The sequence below is a fragment of the Phasianus colchicus genome, chromosome 4 (genome assembly GCF_987193195.1).
Source record: "Phasianus colchicus chromosome 4, bPhaCol1.hap1.1, whole genome shotgun sequence".
Taxonomy (NCBI): domain Eukaryota; kingdom Metazoa; phylum Chordata; class Aves; order Galliformes; family Phasianidae; genus Phasianus; species Phasianus colchicus.
Genome location: NC_143439.1, coordinates 46,491,936 through 46,514,336, shown reverse-complemented (window position 1 = coordinate 46,514,336; position 22,401 = coordinate 46,491,936). Strand labels below are relative to the sequence as shown.

The 22,401-nt window shown below is 39.5% G+C and overlaps 2 protein-coding genes across 3 annotated transcripts; both read right to left on the bottom strand.

Moving 5' to 3' along the window:
• Positions 1–186: 186 nt before the first annotated feature.
• On the bottom strand, positions 187–7,196 carry PDCL2 (phosducin like 2). 2 transcript variants are annotated; one of them, XM_031588754.2, is made up of 6 exons: positions 7,061–7,196; positions 4,988–5,108; positions 3,751–3,841; positions 2,553–2,696; positions 778–986; positions 187–465 (listed from the first exon to the last, which is right to left on the bottom strand). In XM_031588754.2, the coding sequence occupies exons 1-6, from the start codon at positions 7,064–7,066 to the stop codon at positions 302–304; spliced, it is 735 nt and encodes a 244-aa protein (XP_031444614.2). In that variant the 5' UTR covers positions 7,067–7,196; the 3' UTR covers positions 187–301. The 2 variants fall into 2 exon arrangements, with proteins under 2 accessions (XP_031444614.2, XP_089995553.1); XM_090139427.1 differs by lacking the exon at positions 7,061–7,196 and adding an exon at positions 5,942–5,968.
• A 1,082-nt stretch (positions 7,197–8,278) lies between these two features.
• NMU (neuromedin U) lies at positions 8,279–22,130 on the bottom strand. The gene is made up of 10 exons (XM_031588703.2): positions 21,935–22,130; positions 19,807–19,865; positions 16,159–16,206; positions 16,006–16,065; positions 15,046–15,075; positions 14,889–14,939; positions 13,229–13,303; positions 9,882–9,935; positions 9,178–9,217; positions 8,279–8,652 (listed from the first exon to the last, which is right to left on the bottom strand). The coding sequence occupies exons 1-9, from the start codon at positions 22,065–22,067 to the stop codon at positions 9,182–9,184; spliced, it is 546 nt and encodes a 181-aa protein (XP_031444563.2). The 5' UTR covers positions 22,068–22,130; the 3' UTR covers positions 8,279–8,652; positions 9,178–9,181.
• Between the last annotated feature and the right edge of the window lie 271 nt (positions 22,131–22,401).

Here is a 22,401-nt window from a genome sequence, read left to right as displayed (position 1 = left end):
TGATAGGTAAAAAGAGGAATAAATATGGGTTACAGCTTAAGTGCTAACAGCCTCCTCCCCCTCCTCTTCTATTTGAGCAATTTGTTTGAAAAGAAGAATGCAGGCTCTCAGTGTCCACAGGAGCAATCTCTGGGCAGGGCTTTAATTTACTATGTTAGTTCAAACAGAATCAAAACAAAATAAAAAACAAAAAACAAGTGAAACAAAAGCCCTTTTTATTGTTTCAGACTTTCAAAAGCAATAGAAAGCTACATTTGTGCTAGTTTGATCTGAACAGGCTACCCATGTGGAAAACTCATCCTCAAATAATATGTGGTTTGAGTACATCACTGCTTTTTGTATTGATGTTTTCACAAACAGAAATGTTTTGCATTGATAATGTCATCATATTTATAATGTCCTTTTTGGGGTTTTCTTCCAAGTCACTTTCAATTGCTCCAACTTCTGCTAGCTTCCATTCAAGCTCTGTAACAACAAATGACGATTTATGCTGTTGATTGCAATACATTTTCACTTAAGGGCTTTTATAAACAACCCAGCTCTATCTCAACAGCAAGAAAAAGCTGTTAAATGTTAACTGTGTTAGTGTAAAATATCTATGCTTGCCAAAAAGTCTTAGCGCTACAGGATTACATAAATTATTCTTTGCTTTTTGTCATATTTCCTACAAAAATATTTTGATTTTTTTTTCTTTTAGGCAGCAATCTTTAGATCTAACAATTACAAACAACATAATTCTTCTCTATAAAGTGAATTATTCAGACGAATTTCTCTTACCTTCTTCTTTAAGATACATCCCGCCACATTCAGCTACCCCGATGAACCTGGCTTTTATTTCACCAGTTCTGTATACAAGTATTGTGGGTAAACACCTGTCATGGTAACTCTGGATGCAGCTGTTCACAGAGGCTTTGACGAACTTGGCTTCCGAAAACTTTCTGGCTAACTGGCTGAGATGTTCATTGACTAGCAGGCACATTGGGATGCTAGGAAAGGATAAGAGGGTACAGTCATATTTGCAGTGTAAATGATGCATAAAATAATTAACATTACTAAAATTAGACCTTTGACAAATAAAAGTGCACTTTGGCTTACTCTGTTTCTCCTTCGTGTTGCAGTTAGGTTTGCACCACAGATTCTATTTAGCTGCTTCTAGGATCACTTTGATTTGCCCAAGTAAAGACCTTCAATGCATGCAATCGGCACAGTTCCCAGAACACATCAGTAGAGCTACCAGGTGCTTCAAGCAAGCATCGTACCTCAAGTTGGTTACGTGCAAAGATTTGAAAGCTCATCTTGTCCATTTATTGCAGGTTTAGATGAAATTTTAAGTCTATAATACGTTTTGCTTGAATTCAGTTTAACATTTTTTCAGTGAAAGCTAAACATCACGGAAATCTTTGTATGGCCATATGACCACGACAGGACTGCTCATTACTTTCACAGTATTTGCGGTGCAATCGCCATGTCAGCCTCCGCGACAACAAAAAAAGTGCGGTGGTTTTGTTTCCCACCTGCCCGGTTACCGCTTACACGTCGGGAGCTTGGCTGACACGGAGCGAAGCGCCAGTGGGTACAGCTTACAGGCGCCCCCTGGCGGCCAAAAGCACACGCGGTTACAGTTCGGGGGTGGGGTTGGTTTATTCGCTACGCCTCAGAGATCTCATATTCAGTCCTAAGGGACTGAGTATGTTTCTCACAGTCTCGTCTGTATAACGAACAAGTCAAGAAGTGATTCTGCAGTGAGCAAAAACAGCGACAAAGAAGAAAAGACGCTTTTTTGATTCTTCAGGTTTGTACATTTAAATTACTGTAATTTGAACAATTTCATTTGATAGCCCTGTTTGTTACTCCTGGAAATAATGCTCAATTCTTGGCAACTGAAAGGAATCAAATAAACTTCCTCCCAACGTGCTTAAAAAGAAGGAAAAGAGAAAGCTGGTCTGAATCTAAACAAATGATGAACATCCCATTCTAATTCACAGTGCTTCTGCAAAACACCTGATGGAGGTGCTGACACATGTTGAACTAATCATGGAAGCCCTTTGAAATTTCTGCTTCATTCTGTCACAACTTCTGTTACTATAACAGAACATATTGGGCAACGGTTGAACTAAGAAATTCCCTCAGCACTTCTGGATTTTCAGAATTGAGACTTTTCCAGTACTGCACTTTCCATTTCCTATAGGAGAAACAGGAAAGTCCTGTGAGAGGCCTTCTGCTGAGCAGTGGGGCTTCAAAGGAAGTTCCCTTAGAACAGAAAGTAGATGACACCTTTTCAGTGAAATCTGGAAATCTCTGAAATTTAGTACACGTTGATATGCATATACAGCAAAAGGAATCTTTCAAACAAATTGATCAAAGCAAACTAATCTTAAAAGTGAATTAAAAAATCAAGGAGCTCCCATGCTCAATGGAATCACTTCCATTGCCTTGAATGAACTGCTATTTTGACAGTCTGCTGTGTTTCATTTTTCTTGGTATTCCTGTGTAATCCCCAGCTGAATTCCCTGTTTTGATGCACTCAGTACCTTGAACTAGAAAGTAATTACCTTGACCGATAAAGATGAATTATGACCCAAACATCCTCAGGAGCATTTGTAACTTCCTTAACGTACTGCTCCCCACTGATTTCTCTCAGCTCCCCATACTTTTGTCTCCTCTGAAGACATTTCCATTCTTGCAAGCGTTGCTGCCTAATTAGAAGGCAATAAGAATAAGTATATTTGAAATATTTAAAATGCTTTTTTAATAATATCTAGTACATTTTGCTCAATACCTTTTCAAAAGCCCATTTTGAGCAATTCTCTGGCTCAAGGCCTTCTAGTATCATTTCAGAGCCAGAAAGGTTTCTATGCTAATCTTATTCAATAAAGTTAATAAATAGTATATGAACATAAAACTAAGAAAGTTTCTATATCAGCATCACCTTTGAGAAACTTAAGAAACACACTGCAAAGCACCTTAATCATCTGAGCAAAAGCACAAAAATTGTACAGGTACAAATCATTTTCATCATTCTGAACATCAGTAATTTGAGCACGAACTACCAGTATTTAATGTGCGAATGCGATACGACACATTACAGTATTTCATGAAAATTGGAATGTGAAACCAGTAGATGGCAGCTTTCATCCATAAAAATAACTGCAGAGTAGAAAATGAAAATGCCTTCCTGGGATGTGTTGAACTACAAGAAGCTATTAATTTTACTGACTGAAAGCCACTGTTGGTCTGGCAAGACTAAATGTACGCACAACATTATTATACTTTAGCAACAATACATCATAATTTACGTTCATAATTTTCCCTAAATGATGTGAATGATCAGCTTCCTACGTGAATACACTACTAAATGCACAGATTTTAGTTATTTTAACAGCGCCAAAGCAATAACCATAGGTAGATTCTTAGATGAAATGTTTTGATCACATTCCCACTTTTATTCTGCTTGAACTGCTTATGTCTGATTTTTCTTAGGTACAGTGTTAAGCTCTGCAGAATATCACAGAGCACTCTGTAAAATACACATGTGAATGTCCGAGACAACTGAAATAATTATTAAGTCTCCAAACAAGCCACCCAAGTTCTCTGAACTCAAAGTCAGAAAACACACCAACTCCTCATGGTATGATAAGCAGATTGGTATACTATTCAATAGCTGCATAAGAACTTGGTTTGTACCACAGTTATGCCTAGGAACAGTATATGTATGTCATGGAAAGGACATCTTCCTGTATCTTACTACACCTGTACATCTCAATAGCCTTCCTATCAGCCTCATCAAAGTCATCTTCAGCTTCTTTTAATTCTTCAAGACTCATCCTTTCATATGGTTTCACTAGAAACAAAACAAAACAAAAAAAACAAAACACTAGTTTTGTTCTCTAAAGTGCTTGCACGTTTTAAATGTATGAAAATTATTACACAGACGTGGAATTGACAAAAGTAAAAGATATGCTGATTTCAGAAGGTGTTCAAGGCCAGGCTAGACGGGGTTTGGACAAACCTGATCTAGTCCATGCCCGTGGCAGGCAGGGTGGAATTAGATAATCTTTATGGTCCCTGCCAACCCAAATCATTCAACAACAGTAACTAAAATGATGCAGTATGCAGTGGTATGTCATGCTACCATATTTTTTATTATTTAAGTGTATTTTAACTGTATTTTTATACAAACAATACCCTCATCAATGCTGCCTGCTAGAATTTGGCAGAAACTACTACTGAAGACACAACTTTCTCTGCTCTGAAATAGTGAACAGAACTCAGTAGAATCTGGAAACTGAATAAGCTGTAACTTGCCTTTCAGCTCAACAGTAAAACTTGTCAGAAAGTGAGAATTACTACAGTAGAGCCTTTGTTGCTCTATGCAAAAATGTTTACCTGCAGGAAAGTAGTGGAAACCAAGAGGCACAGTCTGTAGTGCCACTTGCATTTCCTACACCTCAATGCCTTCTATCCTTCAAATGGAAATTATAGAAAGTCAAGGCTGGAAAAAATTGGCCAGGTTGGATGGGATCCTGGGCAACCTCATCTAATGGGTGGCAACCCTGCTCACAGCAGGGGGTTTTGAACTGGATGGTCTTGGATTGGTCCAACCCAAACCATTCTATGATTCTATGAAAGCTGCAGTAATAATTTTGTAGTACTTTCAGGTATCTGCAAAGTAATCAAAAATACATTTTTTTCATGGCCTCTGTGAAAAATCAGTTTTTAATATTCCGATTAAATGAACATTTGCTCAGAACTGGATATTTATAATTGATTCTGCTTTGAGGGAAAACAAGCTGGATTATATTCCTTCCATTCCTGTTTCCTTTTGATCTGTGGTCTATGAAGGTCTCTTAATTTTGCCTGGAAGAGATAGCAAAGGATGGCCCTTGCAGCAGCAAAGATTCCCACCATGGAGATGAACCTCACACTACACACATCTGCGTTTCAAATGTTGCTATTCTAATAAGCATGTATTTTTAATTCGACTCGCCTTCTGCTTCTTTCTGCAAGCATAAAACCATTTCTTCAATTTCATCTTTTGGCTCTTCTTTTGGAGGAAGAATTCCAAATTTTCTTAATACGTCATTCCATTCCGTATCTTCATTTGGGTCCTGTTTTGGTATTATGGAAGAAAACTAAATTGACAAATCAGTATTTTGATTGATTTCGACCAAGCACAGCCGTTTTTCACTTTGGCACATATAAAGGATGCAACAACTGAAAATCATTAATTAGAAACTGCAATTCTTTAATGGACCATTCTCTACCGTGATTTTCCATTTGTCATTTTTCAGTTCTAAACAGAAATCAGCAAGAAAATGGGAGAGAAAAAAACCCTAAAAATGTAGGCAAAGACAAAGAAATCACATCCAAAATGTCTGCTGAAGTTCTCTAGGAGAGACGTGGAAACCTGCTTCAGAAACTCAGAACCATCAATGGCTCACTTAAACAAATACTGCTAGATTTTTGTATTGGTATTCTTATGTTACTACTGAGAATAAACTACTGACATACAAAAACACGCCTAGAATGAGGGGGAAAAAAAGGACTTTTAAATTTTAAATGAATGATTATTGTTAATACGTCAACATAACCTTATTTATAGCATATGACTTTTGTAGGCATTAAGCCTACCTTTGTAGTAATTTAATTAAGCCATTAAGAAAAAGGAACCACATCTATTTATAAGACTGTATTTATTCTCAAATTATCACATGAAATTTAACTGAGCTGCAACACATAAGGACGTCTTTCATGAGGACTGGAAATGCTAGGCAGATTTTAAAACGGGTTGTTAACCACTGTGGTATTTTTTGCCTTGAAATACAGTCTGAAAACCTCCATGAAGAGATGCCTGACTAGATTTTTATATATCAGAAATATTTAATGGCATTAATAATAACGCAGCATTAAATGAACAAACATTACATTACAAAAAGGTTACCTGAGGAAACATCCAGGATTTGCATTATATCATTACCATGCCTGCAAGTGATACGTTTGCCTTTCCAGCCAGCAGCTGCCTTGTTATCATTCAACAAATGACGGAATTTAGCATGAACATAACAACACAATTCTAATGATACCGCAAAGCAAATGCTAAGATATAAATGCTCCCAGGAATTTTGTAATGATAAAACAAGTTCTTTAGCATCTTGGCTGTAAAGAAATAGGAAACCCACTAAGACAGTAAAGAGCATCATGCTATTGCTCCCTGGGAAGCACAGTGGGTCTGAAACAAGGCCTTTACCTCTGCCAGTTTCTTCTGGCATGGGTGAGGAAGTGATGCTCTGCAGGGCTGGAGTGGGAAGGAGGTGGCAGCAGCTCATGGCAGCTCCTGCACCAGTCCTGCATGGGCTCAGCAGGCACTGCTCCCAGTGATTGTTGCTGCTGCAACACTCTGGCCTCACAAACATCTAGTGCTTATTGCTGAGAGAAAGGGATTTTGTACTGGAACGTTTTAACTGATTCCTTCTGCAACGCTCAGACATCCATGCTCTGAACTAGGAACGCCAACTCCATTAAATAGTAAGCAGTCACATTATTTGGAGAAGTATTTTCTGCAGCATTGTACCGCTGAGAAGCTGGTTTTATTGCTAAGTCTTAAAAATGCACTAGTAAACTTAATTCTTTGCTTGCATTTTCATATGTGAATAAAGTTAAAACAAGCAGTGTTTGCTCATTCTTTGACTGAAAGAATGAAAAAGAAAAGAGAAGCTCTATGTATAAAGTAATGAATCAGATGGTCTAGAAAACCCCAAAGGAAGGTTTTGCTACAGCGTAATTCCCCAACAGTATAAAACATCCTTACATTCAATCTCACTGCAAGCTTTCAATCCTTCATCAGATACGAATTTTGACTCCCGCACAGTGAGGGTCGGAAAGACCCCATGTTGGGCAATAAGAGCCCCCACCCCTCCACGGGAACGCAGCGCCGGCCGCCCGGCTCACAGCGCGCCCCGCGGTGCGGCACAACCCGTCCCGGCGGCCTCTGTCCCGCCCTGCCCGCCCGGCGGCTCCCCGTTTCCCCCGGCTGCCCTCAGGCCCCCGGCCTCACGCCCACCTGCATGGCTCCTCACGGCGGCGGTTGGGGCAGGACCCGGTTCTAACGGCCCCGCCTCCATGTGTCTCTATGGGAGGCAGCTGGTGCAGAGCGAGGTTCGCGGCGCGCCGGTAACGGTGCGAAGGGCGTGTGAAAGCCGGAGCTCTGCCCTTCGGCTGCTCACCCAAGCGGCCGAGCAGGAGGGATGCTGAGGTCTGCTCACCTGTGACCAGCCGGTGTCAACAGTAACCCTTGTCTGCGCTGTTACTAGATCATACAAACGTTTGAGTCGGAAGGGACCCATGAAGGCCATTTAGTCCCCTTCTGCAACGAGCAGGGACACCTACAGCTCCATCAGCCCCGTCCAGCCTGACTTTGGATGTCTCCAAGGACAGAGCATCCACCGCATCTCTGGGCAACCCGTTGCAGTGCCTCACCACCCTCACTGTAAAAGAACTGCTTCCTTATATCCAATCTACATCTCCCCTCTTTTAGTTTGAAACCATTTCCCTTTGCCCTGTCATGACAGCCATTAATAAGAAGTCTGTCCCCTTCTTTCTTACAGCTCCCCGTGGGTTACTTCAAATATAATTACATCCTCAAATATTTCTGCCCACCCCTGCTGTGAAAAGCTTAGAGGACTGAGAGGGTAACTTACTCTTTTGGGTAGAATTTTTTTTAAACTACACCAAAACCAGCTACGTTTTCAAATAGATCCTAATTCTGGAAGAACATAAGTAATGCAGTGAAGTCTTCTGAATCACAGCCGTACTGTTATCACTGCTCTTCAAAGGTAAAAACAAAACAAAAAAACATCACACAAACTTTCGTAATGCTTTGGCTGAATTAAAATCAAGAATTTTCTCCAAGACATACAATTTATTCAGTTTCCTTTTGCTAAGAAAATGGAGCTGCTTTTTTTTTTTTTTTTCTTTTTTTCTGCCTGTGAAACACTATTGAGATACACTGAACAAAATAGAGTATCACAAGAACTGGATTTAGTGCCAAACAGGCATTTGAAAGCTTACCTTCTTTATGTCTTTTCTGTGGGGTCGAGCTTACTCATACCAAGATAATGAAAGAATGTGCATTTTCAGTAAATATGAGAGCAAAATAATAATGTGCAAATGTAACACCTTGGCTACATAACTTTGCATTGTTATAAAAAAAAAAGCCCCCTCAAATACAAAATAAATTAAGCTGCCATTCTAAAGACTACATGAGAAATTTGAAGAATATTCAGAAAAAAAACAATAGTCTACATTGCAAACATTCTCATTAAAACAACTCTCAGTGCCTTTATTTGTACAGGCAAATAAATGTACATAGCAGTGTTAGTGGGGACAATATCTCTTGCATGCATACACTGGGGCTTTTTTATGGTTCCATTAGACACAGTTATAAACATCATAACAGTAGGAAACAAATAATTTTAATATGCTTTTAATATAATCAAGGAAGTAAAGAAACATTTGAATTCTTCAGTGAATCTTACGTAAGAGCATTTACATTCCAGTGATTTTTAATTGCACATTAGTAAGGAATTATCTCTGTGAGGAGAACCCTATATCAGCATTCCTGCAGCGTAAGTTCTACTTCAGGAATCTAAAATCCTGAAAAATAAGAAAAAGTTTTAGTTATAGATACGGTATAGAGGAAAATACTTAAAATTTGTCAGAAGTGTAAGATACATGAGAAAACAGAGCATCATAATATTAGCACAGAATTATTTTTTTTTTCTGTCCAAAGAATTGAATGATTTTAAACTAAAACCTGAAGTCCAAACTTAATTCCAATGTAAAGGTAGATCTTAGTTCAGAGTAAGAGCAGCAGGATTATGCCCAGGCTGTGGCAGGTTGTTGAGTTGGTACTTCTTGACACACACCTTTCATTTATCACTGATAACTTTTCAAACTGTCCATAGATCTGGGATCTTTTCCATTTCTTGCTTCCAGAAATACCTTGCTCTCTCTTCTAGGAACTGAGTATCTATAGCTTCTACTCACTTTAAACAAAGATATGTGGATTTAGCATATCTCAGAGAAGACTGCAGAACTCTAATCGTAAATACTGTGGCATATCTGTATAAAAATAAAGTAATTTCAATGCAGGTGATGATGAAAGCATTAAATAAATACCTCCTTAGTGAAAATCCACTGATCTCTTCCCATTACGTGGCTGAAAGACAAATATCCGATAAACACTGTAGAAAACTGATTGGTTTCAGTAACAAAGTCCCACACAACCTGATACCACTAACCTTGTTTCAAGCCCTATGTAGCCAGAGACATCTGTAAGTCTCCATCAGTCTAGCACAATGGTTATAAACTTCTAAAAAAATTATCTAAAGACTTTGAAATTCTTATTTTGACATAAGATATCTTAGAATACTAGTTCAATACACTAAGAAGATCCTTTTATGGATCTAATTGAGGCAGTGTTTGTTTTTCAAGATTCTTAGTATTTACCATAGTGAAAAACATATCAGTAGTTGCCTGCATTTGAAAGATTCTAATCACATACAATCTCTTTTGATGTTTTTTTTTTTTTTAATTCCTTTTTGATACTTCAGTATCACCAAGAAGTTTCAATCTGGTTCAGTAATCCTGATTACTTTACAAGCACATAGTCTGTGCTATACAAAATGTAACTGAAGTCACTGGAAGTTGCATTTCTCATCTACTGCAAAGACAAACATTTCTAGTGGAATCACTTGTGGCAGAAGACTTAACAGAAAAGTTTTCTCTGACACAATAGTTTTCATTTTATTCCACTAATTTCTACCTTTTGTTTGGTAACAGCCTAGAGAGAATAGAGGAAAAAATAGTAGAACAAACCATACCCTGAAGAAAAAGTATCCTCTACTTTGAATCCCTCCAGCTCCTTGAAGATCCTCCTTGAAAAAAAATAGTATTTTAGATGATACCTACTCTTGTGAATGAATCCCCTCAAAGAGATTGTTTACGTACTTATAATAGGCATTTCTTCAGTACTACTATACAGTCTTGCTGCTTAAAACATACTGTGTACATATTTCTCTATGCAGCTCATACTCTCATGTAGGAATTGTAGAAAACACATGAATGAAGGCCAAAATCCACTCTGAGTTTTGACTCAGATTGTTTTAGAATTAGACTGGTCTTTGTTATTGACAGGTTTCATCACAAAAACACAACTGGTCCTATAGTCTTGGAGTCTCTATGCACGAAACAGTTTGTACTTCACAGAAGGACAACAATGGGGAAAAAACATGGAATTGCTCAGGTCAGAAAAGACCTTCAAGATCATCAAGTCCTCAAAGCTTAAAAAAAAATATTTGGGCTCAGCCAGGGACTGAGGTCCCAGACTGATCCCAGAGGTACATCCTGACAACCCCTCTCAGAATAATTCCCAAAGAAAAGACTAATACTTATGATACTCTATCCTATTCATGTTGTACACGTTGAGAAACAACTGCCTACTAATCTGTACAGCAAGGAGCGAAGAAAAGATCAGTGAAGAAAACAGTAAGTACAGAGAATGAAGTATCCAGCTGCTTTAATGAGACCTTCATTAGAAAACGTACTAAGCTTAATCACAGTATTTTCATTGTCTGTGTCTGTCCTGTAGAGGGAGGGACAGACCAACTCAGAAACGAAATATTTCAGATCTTGAGCTTAGCAGCACATAGAATTTAGATGGAATGTATTTACTGTATGCTCCCTTAGTGATGATAGTATTTCTCAATTAAAAACTGAGCTTGTGTAATCTCCTGGGTTATGATCATAACCAGAGTAATTATAGAGAGAAATTGCTGCTTGCTCTATCCTAATGCTCTAAGAATTAACCCTTAAATATTATCAAGTTTTTTTGTTTTTTGTTTTTTGTTTTTTTTTTAATCTTTTCAGGTACTTAGAGTGCCTTACATTTTACGTATTTAATTATTTTTCTACCTATGTTATTTTTTCTTGGAAAATAATTACTTCCAACACTTTCTCTTTGTCCCCATGTTAGATTATGGGAAAAGAAAATATATATTTTTGATTAATGAAGTTTCTGTGACACTAGATCAGCAGTCTCCACAAGTCACAAGCTAGGAAATGGAAAGACCCAGAAGATCTGAGCATTAGACAGAACTATTTCTTCCTTTACAGGTCAAGGTGGACCAGAAACATTTAATAGGTGTAATAAAGAATTTCCAAAACAACTCACTGTTTCTTAATGAAAGATGGCTCTGTACCTCTTCTTACACAATGACAATAAAATGTACACTGTGGTGTGGTACTGTGTCTTTGCAAAGCTTTCCTCATTGCAAAAACTAAGGAGTTTGCTGAACCCAGCTGGCATTGTTCCTTAATTATCTCACTAATTTGTTATGTGAGATTCAAAAAGATGATACTCTAAGCGATTCAATATACAACATTGAATAGTTGAAAGAGATGTGCTCTTAAGCTTCTGTCTTGACAAATCATGCAAGCAATTGTTTAGAAAAAAAAAACCAAAACAAAACATCACAGGCTGCATGATTTTCTGAATGGTTCTTAAACAAAAGAAAACCTCCTCTAATTTCATTGTAGCTCATCAACACCTCCTCACTGTTGAACTTTTCAAGCCTTATCAAGTACCAAGATGAGAGACAGCATTTTACTAAGCAAAAAAAGAATTTCCAATAAATTTTAATCACAAAGATGTTTTCTTCCTGTGTACTGCACATGTATCTGAAAAAACATAAAATCTCTACAGAGGAACACACCCTCCACAATGCACCATACAGACTCCACTATGGACAATCAAATCTTGATAGGACCACTTCTGTATTCCACTTTTGTATTATGTCAGGAGAAGACAATAAGCATGAATAGTGGTCAAAATAACCAATACTCTGCAGTGAAACTAAGGGAAAAACAACCTGAAGTTGATGTAAAACAGAATGTGGATCTTATGTTTTGCTACACTTTATGTGAACTTTTGGAATTCTTCTAAAGATTCTTATTCTGCACTTTTCTATTCTTTTCATAGCTGTATTATAGAGATGAGCATTAATACCCATCTGTTTTTCATTTTTGAAATTTGAAAGTGCATTTGCAGCAAAAATACTGAAATTTGATGATATTTTGGAAACAACAGAAATATTACACTGAATGTGAAAATCTTGCTCCCAAATAAGCTGTTTTTCTATGGAACATTGGTTTTACAGTGCCTCCAGATTTCAGTAATATGTAAGCATGAAAGGGTTAAACTTTACTGAGCTGCTTAGCTGACTTCATGGGAGCATGAAGTTATTTTGCACCTTTTAAAATAGGGACCTGATTTTGTACTCGCTGGTAATAGAAAAATACCTTAAATTCAAAGCAAACTTTTGCTTTTCCATCTGCAAAACAGCCAGTGACTGCTCAGTCTTTATTTTCAAACTGCAAACTCCAAAATAAGAAATGTTCCAAATTTTGTGTCCCTCTGATTACCACCTACTTAATCAAAAGTTTATTTCAGTATATTCTACTTGAAGGGAGAAGATGTATTCCTTTTCTTAAGTTTTGCTTCTGCTGATGCTAGATCACGTCATAAAGTAATTCAACAGTACTTTAACATCCATTAAAGGATATGGGAAAGAAAAATAAAGGCACCATAGAAAGAGAAGTCATTTTCTTCTCAAAAGACCCATTTCTGTTGCTTATTGTTCAGGAAAGTGAGACACTGGGCAGAAACTGTAACAAAGAAAGGACTTTCTTGTCTGCACCTTAACTTGAACAGTAATATTGTTTATACTTTTTTTGGAAGTCCTGAGCTCTGTATGTCATACAGAACATATGTTTACAGAGTAAATATGGTTTGAATTCCAAATGGGGAGGAAAAAAAAGAGCCCTTTGTATTGTATTGAACTTCAATATAACATATGGATAATCTGAAAGTATTTTTCTTTTTATAAAGCAACTACCCAGTCCAGTTTGAATATAGGCTCAGTGTTGTACCAATATTCTATGCTAAGCATTTATTACTTTATGTTTAAAATGTTAAGTATGACCAGGATCATTTTTTCACTAATTAAAGAATAGAAAAAAAAATGCACATTTCTAATGAAAACACATCAGCGTGACACTAAACACTGAAAATAAAAATGCTTTGAGTAGGAGGGTCTACAAGGACATTTTAGGTGTGCTAATGACTCGCCTAATGTGAGAATGCAAGCATGCATAGTTTAAGATTACATACGTCCACTTTGTATCTCTTCAGTCTTCTCTCATTAAGCTGGGGAACGAGTTGCAGCAAAGGATGCAGGACAGACGACTGAGAGGACATGAACATAGACACATGAGCAACAATGAAATTCTGATTTTATGGTGCAAAAATAATCTCTCTTCCTGCAGTAGTGGCTTATGGACCAGTGGGTACCAAGGACACAAGGACAGAAGATGTTATTTGAGAAACTTGATTTTGAACACTCTGAGTTAACAACAAACAGGAACATACATTTATATTTGCATGGAATGTGGCTTGCACGGAGATGGAGGGACAAGCTATGCATCCTCACCTTTATTCCCTGGCAGATCAGAGCTGTTCACAGACCTCCCCAAGTAACTGCAGTTATTCAGGCCTTGATCAGCCTCTTTATGTGACACAGAGAACATTCACGTACACCATCCTTAATTTCTTATGGTTAGCTGCTACAGAGGTTAACATCTTCAATCTCTGTTGTACTGAAAATTCATTTTACTTTCACTTATATCACAGAAAGAAAACGATTTTTTTACTAGAAAACAGTTTGCAGGGGGGATCCATTCTGAAGTAAAATTTGTGACTGTGACACTGGTCATTCTCCATAATAGACAAGCTCCAATCCTGAAATCCCTGGTCCTTGATGAGATTTTGTATGCTCACTCAGAGCCTGGGAAGCACACTGGCAATGCGTGCAGCCTAAGTCCCCAGGCAGTGACTGGTAGCACAGAATCATGTGGGCTTGTGGAGAGAGCTTCAGGGTGCAGAGGAAGGGGAATGCAGTAACCTTTTAAGCAGGAGTAGGAATAGAAATAGCTAATTTCCCAATGCCCTGATTACCATTAAAAGCTCCAGAGAAGCTCTACTGTGTAAATATTGACCGCAACATCAGCAGTACTCTCAGGAGTCCTAGAAAACTGTATCACTTTCCAAGGAATATATAGCCTATTTCTGAAGGAATTTAATGAACAAGGCAACGATGGACATCAACATATAAAAATGATCGTTAAGAAATGAGCAAACACACATATGTTTAACTTCCTCAAAATCCTACAGTGTACATAAAAAATAAACAAATGTGCTGAAACAACAGATGATGACTGAAATTTAAAAGCAAGAGTGGATCACATGATTTATTTGTTGGCTGCTGAGAATATTTTTATAGCAGAAATACTAGACTGTTTTTAAATCATGATGTTTCTCGCAGTGTACTCCAAAATGTGAACAATACTCTTTTGCCTGATAGATATTTGTGATATGCACTAATAGATACATACCATTTAATTAATAATTAATAAGCCATTTAATTAATTAATAAAACCATTTAATTAATAATTAATAAAAATGCTTCTTAAAATTTATGGTCATGTTCTTAACTTCAGTGAATCAGGACTGTTTCATTGTATATTATGTTCCATTACCAGAAGTGTTTTATCTTATTCTTAAATGTTGACTCTACAAGACTGAGATATTTGTTGTTTTCCATTTGCACAGCTGTACATCACCAGTGATTGTCTCCCATGTTATTAAAATACACTCTGTATATACAATTTGAAATCCTCCTGTCTGAGCTGCAGTAACTACTGAGGAAAGGAACATCACCTTGGTGCTACTTAAAGGCACACGTGTACTCACATGGAGGTGCTAGGCCACTTACCCTGACATCTGAGTTTCCTGAGTCATGAGTCTTAGAATAATGAAATAAGAACTGTTCAAAAAAATTAAAAGTGAGGTTTTACTACAGAATAGGACAAAAGAGTTAGGATTTTCTTATTAATTTTAGAGTGATCATAAGACATACATAGAAATCTTACCCTTTTCATGTTGTCTTTTTCATCTAAGCCCTGTGGGGATAATAATTAGTAGAGAGATTTTTATTTGTTAAAAAAGAAGTTGTTGATGATTTTATTTCATAGAATCACAGGATACTGCAAGTTGGAAGGAACCTGCAAGCATCACCGAGTCCAAACCATGGCTCCATGCAGAACAACACAAAATTCAGAGTCTATGTCTGAGAACACTGTCCAAATGTACCCAGAACTCCAGCAGCTCAGGGCTGTTATCACTGCCCTGAGGAGCCTGTGCCATGCCCACCACCCTCTGATGAAGAATCTTTTCCTAACACCCAGCTTGACCATACCCTGACTCAGCTTCATCCCATTCCCAACCTGTTCCTTTGAGTCCTGTTATTGTCACTGGGGAGCAGAGATCAGCATTGACCCTCAGCTCCCCCTGTGAGGAGGAGCTGTGGACTGCAATGAGACCACCCCTCAGGCTACTCTAAGATGAAATGATGTTTCAAATTCTTCAGTACGGGATTGAAATATCATCATTCTTCCTCGACAGATTTACTGTATGACTTTGCTTATTAATGTAATTACTCTTCTGAAACCCTGCAGAGAGCACTGATAACTCTCAATTAGAAGAATTGATGGGTTTAGTGGGTGCTTCTTGTTATCTTCCTGACAGTGACAGCAGCAGACTCATCAGTAAATTTCTTACCCCATTCAGAGCTCATAAATTTTCCATTCTAGAGCAATAAAACCAGCTGAAACCTTGTATCCAAGCTGGACATCATTTTACAAATGGTGGAGTCTCCCAGTTGTCCTTAATAGGCACTGTATTAGGACACATAACATTTCAGAGTAAGAACTGGCATCCTACTTTCAGCACTGAGTGGCACATGATTTACTAGGTCCTCAGAATCCACTGTAGGCACTGGCACACTGAGAGATCTTGCTTCAGAAATGCCAAGTAGTCTTTCAGTGTGTTACCTGTGGCTTCTGGAGAAATCCCATGACCAAAAAACAAAGTTCTTCCAGTGTACTGGACACCTAATAAAAGAAAACATGAACTCAGGTATCACACTTTCATTCTTATTGTATAATAAATATCATAATTAGTAAAGCAACCTTTATTTGTCTCACCTGAGGCTGAGAGTCTGCGGACATGTAGGTGGAACAGGCATCGTCTATCTGTAAAAGTTCACACAGTCCTTTTTCATTAAGTCAGATTAATATAAACAAGTTGAATAACTATATTCTTAAAAGTATTTTGGTTCAGCCAAAGGCATAGCAAATTTGTCCTGCATCAAATTCCAGAAGGAATTCTTATGGGTACGTTCATGAAATATTTTGAATTCAAGGGAAAAAAAGCAAACCACCAAATAAACAAATATGTATGTGCTTGATCTCAGCTATCACGTCTTCTATTCTCTTACACCACTTGTGTCCCTACTAAATCTAACTGTCTCCAGCTAAGACGTGGTGTGATTATCTGGGGCATGGACTATAAACTTCAATAACTTCTGTGATATCTTTGAATTATACAAAATGGCAAAGAAAATGACAAGGCTACTGCAAGTGATTCAATGCTCAGTCCTCAAACACTCCTCTGCAAATTGCATTCCGGTATCCCTTCAGGTGTATGACCCACACATCTCTTGAGTGATGATGATATGTGCCAGCACTTCTTACGCATGCTACTCAATCTGTGTGAGTCACCAAGCACTTTATGTCTGAGGTTCGCAACGATTTCTTTGGCACATGAGGAGCCTTACAAGATTTTGTTTAAAACCATACCAAAACCCTCCTGGCTGTTTAGCTCTTTGTCTTATCCCCTCAAAAGGCCAAACCTCAGCACCTGAGGAAGAGCCTAAGAAGAGACCTGTGGATTAGTAAATGCCATACTCTCCACCCAACAGCAAAATGTACTGCAAGTACTTAGAGTTGGATGTAGGGATATGTAATTAAGCTCAGAGGGTTTCTGTTCTGTGAATTTGACCAATCTCTCTCTGAACCACTGTAAACTTTTAGCATCTACAACACCCTACGGTAAGGCTTTCCTAAACACTCCACAAAATACCATTTCTGTTTGTCTTGGTCAGTCCTCCCAAAGCTCACTTCATTCAGTGCTATCATGATCTTTTCTTGGAAGAAGTAACAAAGAAGTGATTCCCACTCATCCCCTACCTGCATTTCATATATTCTTTCTATATTCTTTTTTCCAAGATGAAAGCATCCCACTGTACCAAATCATTTTCAGTGCAGCTTTTAATCAGGGAAGGAGAATAAGTGGAATAAAGGATACTTGAAATCGTGGAAGAAATTTTACCCCAGCTGAGAGCTCAAAGTATTCTGTAAGGAAGAGAAAATGTCTCCAGAACTCAAATAGAATCTGCACAGCTTAAAAATAATAGGGGGAAGGGGGGGAGGGAGGAAAGCTTAACTTTTCATGATATAAGTTTTAAATTGTATTTTTTGAGACCCATTTTATACGCACCAGTCTTTTGCCTTTGAGTATTCATTATTGTTAGTAGAGGTGCCATCATTGTCTTGTTCACAGACTGCATCAAAATGTTTTGTTATTTAATAAAGCAGGCAATGCAATGGGTCTTGTGATTTTTATTGTATGTAAAAGCCCTAAACAGCACTCTTTAGTGAAGAAAACACTCAATGAAAAAAGCAATAAACAAATAATGCATATCAGTACTTCAAGACAAGAGATGATGCATTTCTCTAGAGACAGGCTGTGAAAAAGCATTTCAGATAGAGTGGAAAGCTAATAGCTCACAGGATTCCCCCCTCAAGTAGTTTTTGTTTGTAACACAACCTCCCTTGTCTCTTTTTCCTTCATCTTGCATTTGTTTGTCTCTGGTATATTAGTTCATCTTTATTACTTTCAGACTAAAAAAATTGTAAAGGGAGAAATCTGCGGTGAAGAACATAAACCAAACTGAATTCATTTTGGAAGCCTAAGATAAAAAGGTGCTTTTTCTTCTCAGTGAGGGATTCTTTGTTGTTATTTATTTGTTGGTTTATCTACTTGATTTTCAGTTGGAGGGAACTATTAGCGATCACCATAATTCAACAGCAGGATAAGCCAGAGATTTCTTTGTATTCAATTAATACAAGGCAGTATATCTCTCAGCTAAAACCTGCATGGGAAAAGCAAGAGCTGAAGAAAAGCCACAGTTCGTGCTGATTTATTTTTAAAAATGCATATATAAATTTAATAATTCCTATTGCCTTTGATGCATCTTTTCAGTAATTTTCTCTCCTTCCTCGGAAATGTGGCCTAAGGTTGGGAGCGTGTGTGTTATTTGGTGCTGGTTAAATAACAAAGAAATTAAAGGATGTTAGAAAGTTTCACTGTTTATGAACTCAGAATCATTCCTGGAAAATAGTAGTTTAATTTTGAGGCAGTGCTTCTGCTGAATGATGAACTACTCAAATAACAAGCAGGGAAGAGGGAAGAATACTCCAAGGAACTCCAGTATGGATTTGTTGCCAGGCTGAGCAGAAGTATGTACATATGCATCTAACTCTCTTTATTTAGACCTTAAGGCTCTCCTAGTCCTGTATTATTCTTGTTAAGCAGTATTTTACATCACTCGTGTTACATAATTTTACACAGAATTTAGTGTCCATACGCATATATTTTGTTACCGAAATTGACAGTAACTTTGCCTTTTCCTTCAGTAATCACTGACCTTAATCCAATGCTATAAATAACAAATCCCAATAATAAATGCAAAACAGCATATTTTCAGTCTGGAATTTACATAACTCATTTTCACAAACTCTTTGTAACCGTTAGGATGTTACTTCCCAAGAGATCACTTTTCTCCCAGAAGCAAGGTATCACCAGGGCTTGTTCAAGTGCCATGCTAGGAACATGACAATGGTTGAGTCAATACTTCCGAAATGTGCTGACAGCAAGGAAGAAATTTACACTGTGCAGCTGTACCCAGGGTGAGTCACTTGCTTTCTAATGTTATCAGAAGCTACAAAATCAAATATCAACAGAATACTTGAAAAATTACAGCAATGGCAGGACACACAGCTTGCAAGCTGAACCCTCTCTCTGTATTATGCTCTGCTTCTCCATCTGCTCCAAAAGGGCACAAAAGAGTTCATGCCAACAAGTAATATCCTGGAGTAAATTTCAGAGATGAGAATTAAAGTTATAGCTGCAACTGGTAAAAAAATGTTAGAAAGGCAAACTGCAATAGGATGTCACCCTCTACCTAGTGAATTAAAATGCTAAGATGTGATTGAATACTGTGTCCCAGCCCTGTCTGCAGAATGGAAGAAGCCAGAGACTGATTGAATGAGTTGAAATAGTTAGTGTCTATCATACACAAACTATAAATGTATCGACTGGGACACTGTACTGCTTCCAGGAACAGCAACCTCCTGGTCAATGACAGCTAGAGGATAACTGTCACCAAACATAGCTCTCCACTGAGCCAAAGCAGTCTGTTCCCTGAATGAAATCTCAACATCCAGTCTCTGGATACTGTTCAGAAATCTGGAAAATTACGTATTTCACATCTTCACCAGTGTCAGAACAGGTATGTGGGAGAAGTAGGACTGGAAGAGGAAGCACCTGAACACCATACTAGAGAAAGCATAAGAGGGAAAGTGTGACCACAGAAAAGACTGGAATAAGAAATAGTGTTAAACTTGTATCCCTGTCCTACCAGGGATAAGCTGGCAAGGACGCTTCCAGCCCTCACGCTAGAGCCACGGGTTTTCCACAGTTGGTAGAGACAGCCTGCCCGCACAGCTCACCTCCTTCCACAGCTGCAGTTCCTGCTCTGCCTCCAACACTTGGGATGGCATCGGAACACCTGGAAGCACAAACACTGCTTAGCAATGCTGCACAGCAGGGGTCATTCTTGTGAGCATCCTATGGCAGTGATGGAAATAAAAACACTCTGAACATGCTGTAATGCCCACTAATTGCAAAGCCTAAAAGCAGTGCGTCCCAAGCAAATTTGCTGCTTTGGGCATGGTAAGGTTTCCCAGGAGTCATCCAGTTTATCCCTGTGCCCAAGGTTGCTGCCTGTGACTGTGCCCAGCAAGTTCATGCTCTGTTTTTACTGATCTCTTGTGAGCAGAGATTTTACAGCCTCCCAGAAAGTCCATAGTTACCTGTGGTCAATTTTTTCTTTCCCCAAAGAATTGTACCAAATTAAGCAAATAAAAGGTGAAGGTAGTCTTAATGAGAATGGCCAGGTGAGCAGGTTGTGAGCCCAACATCTCCAAGTACCACAGATAGCAACAGGAATAACTTCCAGGCATAAAAGTTGCAAAATCTGTTTTTGGTATTGGCTTAAGATGTGTAATCAGCATGGATAGTGATAGAGGGGGGGTTAACTTCATACTGTGTAGAAACTGTTTATTTCAGAAAACTCTGCAAGGTTTATATGGCAGTAAAACTGCCTTTCAATGAAAACTGTGCTTTTTTGATGTGTGCTTTAGTTCAAGGAACAACTCCAAATAAATTAAAGGTGCTACAATTCTTGTTGTCGTTGTTTTCTGTTCTTAATTCGGAGTGTTCGTGTTGGAGTGTTCCCTGGGACTGGTGCCTTGGTAGCCATGAGTGCACCATGACGACCCTCAGTACTGTACCTTTGCCTGTCTGTCACTGCCCACAGCCTCTGGTTCCCCAGGCTTTCCAGGGGGAATCCAACAGCCTGTGGAGCAGCAGGCAGAGAAGCCTGAATATTACACAGTGTTTTTTGTTTGTTTGTTTGTTTGTTTGTTTTTTGTGAAACAAAGCTTTTGAACAGAGAAGATGCAATTATTTCACCACCTCATAGATTTCCTTCCCAGCTCACTCACAGAACTCTGAGGACGGGTGCAGTCCCTCTTTGTGAGCTCCCAGCAGTGCTAAGCAGCATCCTTCCCTCACCCCATCCAGAACACTGTTGAACCTACACAGGGGTTTCAGTAATTCACACAATGGCATGCACAAGGAAATTATGTTTTCTGGTAAGATATGCAATGTACCCATGGTGTGAGAAGAGTGTTCTTCAGGAAAGCAATCCTAATCAGAAAGAACATAGAAGAGGAACTCCTACAAGATTGATGCTGACCATTTATTCAATTCTGCTAAAAAACCTCAACTTCTTGCAGGGCAGCAAGGTGCCAGGTGCACAATTTCAGTCATTTCTATCAGAACAATGTGGCATGCTGCTGCCATCCCTCACCCTCCTCATCCCTCCCTCCTCTCTCTCATCTCCAGAATTCATTTCTAACACAGTATGCAGTGTGTTAAAAATACCCAAAACAAAAAAAGTAACTGAAAGGGACAGCTCATCCACAGTACAGGCAAACAGGACTGTTCAGTGCACAGTGGCAGATGATGTAAAGTGCTTCACAAGGTGTAAGCATTCCGTGCATGCAGAGTGGGACAGCAGCACGGGCGAAGCGGTAGGCAAGGCAGTGTGTTCTGTTACAGTGCCCATCAGCTGCTCTCGCTTCACAGAGCGCTCCCTCGTATAAAAATAGCGGCTTCCAGGTGGAACACAGCACTTCCAATGAGGTCAAAGATAACCGGATTCCCTGTTTAGCTGATCAGCTTCATCCTTCCCCACTTAACTCTACGATGACATCAGTTTAACCAACAGCCTTTTCCCCCTTTACCGGAGCGCAGTTTGGTCGGGACGGAGTTATCCCCAGGGCAGGCGGAGGAGCCCCCATCCACACCCACCCCCTGTCCTGGGACGATCCCCCTCCTGGCCTGGCCTCGGCACCTCCGCATCCCCCGCGCGGATCCCACCCCGCTCCGCAGACGGAGCGCTGCGAGGCTTTGGGTTTCGCGGGGACCTCTGTCTCCCTTCGCGGGGATGCCGGGGTCACCCCTCCGCCCCCCAAATTTGCGGGGATGGGGCTGCGGGGAGATGCTCCTCACCTTTGCAGACACGCGCGGAGGATGCGAGGAGGAAGAGAAGCAAGAGAAGCGGGGACCCCGGCAGCCCCCCGCCGCTGCCCGGGCCGCGCGGGGGGATGGCCGCAGGAAGCTGCTGCTGGCAGAGCTGCGCCATGCCCGCGGTGCCCTGTTGTTCCTGCCCGCCGTGTCCGTGCCCCGCTCCCTGCCCAAACTTTTTAAATCGCTCTGACACGTGGACGAGCATCACCCTGACTCACGGAGCACACGTCAGCCGCTCCGCCCGCCCCACCGGCCTCCCCCCGCCCGGGGCAGACCCCCTCTGCACCGCCGGTGACTCAGCCCCGTTCCCGGCCCTGCGTGGCCCCACTCGACCTCGGGACAGCGGCCGAACGGCCCTTGCTTCTTCACCTCTCTCCTCGGAAAAAAAAAAATATCTGCGCTTTAAAAGACGCGTGTTAACATCCACAGCGGCCTCACAATGAGCGCAA

Coding starts and splice junctions, on each gene's coding strand:
- PDCL2 (XM_090139427.1), bottom strand. Junction 987..2,552: donor ATTCATCTTTATCGGTCAAG/GTAATTACTTTC, acceptor ATCCTTTCCTAG/CATCCCAATGTGCCTGCTAG. Junction 466..777: donor GATGTATCTTAAAGAAGAAG/GTAAGAGAAATT, acceptor TTGTTGTTACAG/AGCTTGAATGGAAGCTAGCA.
- NMU (XM_031588703.2), bottom strand. CDS start 22,067: ATGGCGCAGCTCTGCCAGCAGCAGCTTCCTGCGGCCATCCCCCCGCGC. Junction 16,066..16,158: donor CCGCAGACTCTCAGCCTCAG/GTGAGACAAATA, acceptor TTCTTTTATTAG/GTGTCCAGTACACTGGAAGA. Junction 9,936..13,228: donor TGAAGAGATACAAAGTGGAC/GTATGTAATCTT, acceptor TTTTTTTTCAAG/GAGGATCTTCAAGGAGCTGG.